General features: G+C 39.2%; 1 protein-coding gene across 2 annotated transcripts in view; it reads left to right on the top strand.

Moving 5' to 3' along the window:
- Positions 1 to 4,166: 4,166 nt before the first annotated feature.
- Positions 4,167 to 6,000, top strand: part of asb5b (ankyrin repeat and SOCS box containing 5b) — a 69,068-nt gene continuing 67,234 nt past the window's right edge. The window contains exon 1 of one of the 2 annotated variants that reach the window (XM_072594587.1): positions 4,167 to 4,400. In XM_072594587.1, coding sequence (XP_072450688.1) covers positions 4,208 to 4,400 — 193 coding nt within the window. In that variant the 5' untranslated portion in view covers positions 4,167 to 4,207. The remainder of the gene's footprint in view (positions 4,401 to 6,000) is intronic. The other variant, XM_072594591.1, reaches the window with a different exon arrangement.

The following is a 6,000-nucleotide window of genomic DNA, read 5'->3' as shown; positions in this document are numbered from 1 at the left end:
TGCTCAATAGATACTTAGGCAAATTGTTGGACTGATCTTTTCGTGCACGGAGGTGCATTTCTGAGAGAAATGAATATTAAAGAGTGAAGCTCCTCTTTCAGGAGAATAAAAAACAATGAGAGATGCTCCAGTAATAGAGTAAAGAATCATTGAGCTATATAGCATGGAAACAGACCCCTCGGCCCAACTCATCCATGTCGACTAGATATCCTAAATTAATCTAATCCCAGTTGCCAGCATTTGGACCTTTTTCACCCTTCCTATTCATGTACCCATCCAGATGCCTTTTAAATGTTATAACTGCACCAGCCTCCACCACCTCCTCTAGCAGGTCATTCCACCCTTTGCATAAAAATGTTGCCCCCTTTGATCCCTTTTAAATCTTTCCCACTCACTTGAAACCTATATTCTCCAGTTTGGTTTGGAGGTGCCGGTTTTGGACTGGGGTGTACAAAGTTAAAAATTACACTACAACAGTTTATAGTCCAACAGTTTTATTTGGAAACACTAGCTTTCAGAGCTCTACTCCTTCATCAGGAACAACACTCTGAAGCTAATGCTTCCAAATAAACCTATTAGACTATAATTGGTGTTGTGTGATTTTTAACTCCAATTTAGGATTCCCCTACCCTGGGGAAAAGACCTTGGCTCTTCACCCCATCTGCCCCCCTCATGGTTTTAAGCGTTAAAAGAATTTCAGGTTTAAAATGTATGAGTTTTAAGAAATGCATGCTTGCTAACAACTATTAGTTGCATCAGAAAACTAAATAAAAGTTGTCATAGGCCCAGAGGACAATAGGCTGCTCTCACAATAGACAGTGAGAGAAAACTTGTGGTTAATCTCAGCTTCATCATGTCTGAGGTAAGGGGTGAGATTGAGAGTGATCATAGGACTTGCATGGTAACCTCAGCCAGTATGGGGATTAAACTGTTAGTGTCATACTACATTTCAAACCAATCATTTAGCAAATTGAGTTAATCAACCCTCAAGGAAGCATGCTTTCACCAACACTATTCTCATTGTTGTGCAGTTCTCAATAATGTACTTTGTAGCTCGATTATTAAAGTGAATATTTTTTAACACGGATCTGTTCAAGTGGGGCAAGAGGTCTCTGAATGTGCATCTATGTATTTGAACAGAATTCCACAGAGTTTTCACATTGTTTCTTATTTAATTGGATTCTGTTTCCTACTATATCTGGCTTAATTAACTTGACACAAGAATTGTAGAGCTATTCATCTAAACCACTGGGATGATAATAATCCTGAACAGGTTTTGGGAGGATATTTTTACTTCAGCACATCTGAACAGAATGAGCATGATTTATCACTTTAATTAGTAACCAAGGTGTATGTCCGAGAAAATGATTTTCACAACAGCCCAATTTTCCTCCAGCATTTGCTAGCAGAAGAGCAGGCTCTTTTATAATGAGATTAGAAACCCAAAAGTTGGGAAGCATTACATCTCACCATGCTGATGCAGAGAATATACCTTTACAAGATGTACATGCAAACGGGTGGGGAATTGTTGGGCCTGTTTCCACACTGTAGGATTCTATGATTCTATGAAATCTCTAGGCCTTACTACAGAATTTATGCACAGTAAACTTCGACAAGCAGTACAGTGGCACTGTCCAAGTCATCTGTTTCCAGGCATTGACTGAGGAATAGTTAATTGGTTTCGAACATATTTGTTTGGGAGAAATAAACGAAAATAATACTTAGGACTTTTGTCAGGCTTATATTTTGTCAATGCTTAATTAAGAATCATACAACGTCATCATAACTTTCAGCAAAGTCTCAATATATATGAGTTTTGTTGGGAAGTTTTTGGTGTTCATTAATAAGGATGAGATGATGGAGTACTTGGAAGTGCATGGTAAAGTAGGGCTGAGTCAGCACAGCTATGTCAATGCTCAACAAATCTATTAGCATTCTTTGAGGAGGTAACAAGCAAGTTGGATAAAGGAGAGCTAGTGGACATGGTCTATTTGGATTTCCAGAAGGCCTTTGTCAAGGTCCCATACAGGAAGCTGCTAAAAAGGAAAAGAGTCCATAGTGTTAGGGGCAAGGTACTGGCAGGATTGAGGATTGATTAGAGTGGCGCTGGAAAAGCACAGCAGTTCAGGCAGCATCCGAGGAGCAGGAAAATAAATGTTTTGGGCAAATGCCCTTCATCAGGACGCTAGGCTTCTTGATGAAGGGCTTTTGCCCAAAACGTTGATTTCTCTGCTCTTCAAATGCTGCCTGACTTGCTGTGCTTTTCCAGCACCACTCTAATCTTGACTCTAATCTCCAGTATATGCAGTACCCACTTTCGCCTAGTTGATTTTAAACTCACTGTGAATCCTCTTCCAAGGATGCCTATCTTGAAGAAGTTTCCTGATGAAGGGCTTTTGCCCAAAACGTTGATTATCCTGCTCCTTGGAGCTGTCTGACCTGCTGTGCTTTTCCAGCACTACTCTAATCTTGACTCTATCGGGACCACACCTATTCACATTATACATTAAGGATCTGGATGAAGGAACTGAGGGTATTGTTGTGAAGTTTGTAGATGACACAAAGTGGAGGGACAGGTAGTGTTGAGGAGGAAGGCGGCGGAACTGTTTATACATGCTCGGTGAGTGGGCAAAAAGTGGCAGCAGGAATACAAGGGGGGAAAGTGTGATGTTATGACCTCTGAGGAAGAAGAGAGGTGTAAACTATTTTCTAAAAAGGGAAAGGCTTCAAAGGGACTTAGGAATCATAGTTCAGGATTATGTTAAGGTTAGCATGTAGGTTCCATTGTCAGTTAAGAAAGAAAATGCAATGTCAACATTCATTGCAAGCGGATGGGAATACAAGAGCAAAGATATACTGCTAAAGGCAGTACAAGGCTCTGGTTCAATGCATTTGGAATATTGTGAGCAGTTTTGGGCCCCATATGCTGACAATGGAGGGGGTCCACAGCAGTTTTACAAGATTGATCCTGGGAATGAATGGTTTGTCATTAGAGCAGTGATTGATGACTCTGGGTCTGAACTTGATGGAGTTTTGAAGGATTAAGGGGATCTCATTGAAACTTGCAGAATACTGAGAGGCCTGGATAGATGGGGTGTGGAGAAACTCTTTTCGCTATTGGAGAGACTAGGAGCCAAGGGCACAGCCCCAGATTGAAGAGAAAATCCTTTAGAACTGAGATGAGGAGGAATTTGTTCAGCCAAAGGGTGTTTAATCTGTGGAACTCATTGCTGCAGAGGGCTATGAAGGCCAAGTCATTGAGATTTTTTAAGACAGAGATAGATAGGTTCTTGATTCGTAAGGAGTTCAAGGGTTGCAGGGAGAAGGCGGGAGAATGGGGTGAGAAAAATATCATCCGTGATCAAATGGTAGAGTAGACTCAATGGACCAAATGACCTAGTTGTGCTCCTATATCTTTTTGGTGTAACATAGGAACAGGAGTAACCTGTTCTCCTATTCAATGAGATCATGGCTGATCTGTGGTCAATCTCCATACATTTGCCTTTGGCCAAAATCCTTTACTCAACAAAAATGTATTTAACTCAGATTTAAAATGAACAACTGATCTGGCATTATCTTCTGTTTGTGGAAGAGAGTTCCAAAAATCCATCACCTTTTATGCATTAGAAGTGCTTCCTAACAGCTCTCTTGAACAGTCTGACCTGAACATTTGAATACATAGTTACTGAATTTATGTTAATATACGAGTTTCATAGTCAGAAGAAGACTTTTGTAGCAAATACTATACCTGTAGTTCATTGCCATATTGACTCTTCATCGTACACATCCTGGAGCAATGGTAATGCTTTCACCTACAAGTTTCAAAACCCTGTGACTCGATGAAGACTTCAATGCCATGAGCCATTTGTTTGGATAATGTTAACACCATTCTTAGATCTTAACTTATGAAGATGACTCAGTTGATTCTTGATTTTGAAACTATGAATAGTACACTAAGAGCAGTAAAAATAGTCATGTCTGCAATATAAATTATTTTATCAGATGAGTAACCCAATACCTATGAGCATGATTAGTACCGTATATTGACCACAAAAAAACTCTCCATGACAAATATACCTCAAATAGATTTTAAGCAGGCACTGTCATGACCACCTGATACTTAACTTGTCAGGACCCAACTGATGAGCGAGCTTCTGGAGCAAGTTAACATTCACATGAAAACAGTTACAGTGACAGGGTGGAAACAATGACTGGTGTGGAAAGCTACCGCTTTTCCCAGGACTTAGCCCATGTCTACTTGACAATATTTTCACTTTTCTGCTTCAAACTATTTGTGAAAATCAGCCTTGCTATCCTCAGCCATTTCTACATAGTCAAGGGGAACCGAAAGGAAGCAGCGCGGATAGCAGCAGAGTTTTACGGAGCTACCCAAGGTCAAGGTGAGTTCGGTTTGGACTGCTGTGCTGAGTATGTTTTCAGTAGGTGTCATTTCACCCACTTTCATTTGTATTCTTGGAATGAGACGGCAACAGTAAGCAAAGAAGGATTACTCAAGGCGCAGCATCCTCTTCCACTCCACTGTCACTGCAGGAAAACTTTTTCCTATGTTTCCACACGAAAAAAAAAGCCTTCTCGCTTGGCTCAAGTTTTGACTGAGGTCTAGCATTTGTTTCTGACATTCAACTTTACAGCAATGCCTGCCAAATGTTGGTCATGCCGTCCACTGCAGAGCCGTTCATATTTGATATTATGGTTGCTATCCCCTCCCTCACTGCTCTTTATGAGTGAACTGCTATATTATGTGTGTTATCTTTACATCCATTTACTCATTAGTCCTGAGGTTAGCATGTGTAGAATTGTGATGAAATATGTGGGAAAAGCCCACCTATCTTCCATTACGATAATAAAAATTAGAACTGTGAATACCAAGAGCCATCATTGCTGCTCAAATAACGTATTGAATACACCCAAGGTATTGACATAAATTAATTAAGTGATGAATACTCTCACAGGCTCACCAGAATCCATGTGTTTATTTTAGTTTTGACTATTGGGAACTAGTATTAATTTATATTCAACTTACTGTATAACACTAAAACAAACTGAAAATAAAGGTCAAAATTACATCAGAGTATTCACACTATATGCTTCCAATGGAACTTCAACCAATTTTAAAATTAGCCACTCTGTTAACACAGCAGGCAGGAATGTCATGTGAATGTGTAAAGCAGTTGCATCTTTATATCTCAACAACTCAATATCCTGCTTAAAGTCTCAAGTTAATATAAAATATCCAAGAGTTGTTTTGAGCTTGTCAGTAATATTACACAAGATAGGCAAAGGACAATCCAGGTTTATCAAGGTTTAGCCGGGCAAAGTAAAAACAAGGACCTTTGGAAAAGTACAGCACTGAACGTTATTCATCTCACCGACCCAGCAGCAACTCTTTCAAAGTGTGAACTATTTAGTCCACTTTCCTTATTTTTTCCCAATGTCCCTGCAATTTCTCTCTCGTTCAATTATTTATCTATTTAGCTTTTAAAGGTTAAGAGTAAGTCTGTCTTCAATACCTTATCTAGAAAAGCATTAAAAATCCTAACCTCTTGAGTAAAATATTAATTCTTATCTCACTACGCTGCCAATCACCATAAATCTAAATCGTTTGGTTAGTGACTCTTCAAGCAAGGGAAACAGTTTCTATTTATTTACTCTATCTAAACTTTTCATGATTTTGAGCACCTCTATATAAACTCTTCCTAGCCCTTTTCTGCTTTAATGAGAAGATTCCAACTTCAGTGACCTCTCATCCCCAGAATCATTTTTGTAAATCACTTATGCACCTTCTCTAAAATCCTCACGGTCTTCTAAAAGTGTGGTGCCTGGAACTGAACACAATACTCCAGCAGATGAAATATCAGTTATAAACTTGTGGCATAACCTTCTGAGCTTCCATATATATACATTCATAAAGCCAAATCTCATATCATTTATTGACTAGACCATTAATCTCGCCTGCCATATTTAAATATTTGTGCATGA

The sequence above is a fragment of the Chiloscyllium punctatum genome, chromosome 2 (genome assembly GCF_047496795.1).
Source record: "Chiloscyllium punctatum isolate Juve2018m chromosome 2, sChiPun1.3, whole genome shotgun sequence".
NCBI classification, from domain to species: Eukaryota; Metazoa; Chordata; class Chondrichthyes; order Orectolobiformes; family Hemiscylliidae; genus Chiloscyllium; species Chiloscyllium punctatum.
Note: the sequence above shows the minus strand (reverse complement) of the source record. Positions and strands in the feature narration are given on the sequence as shown.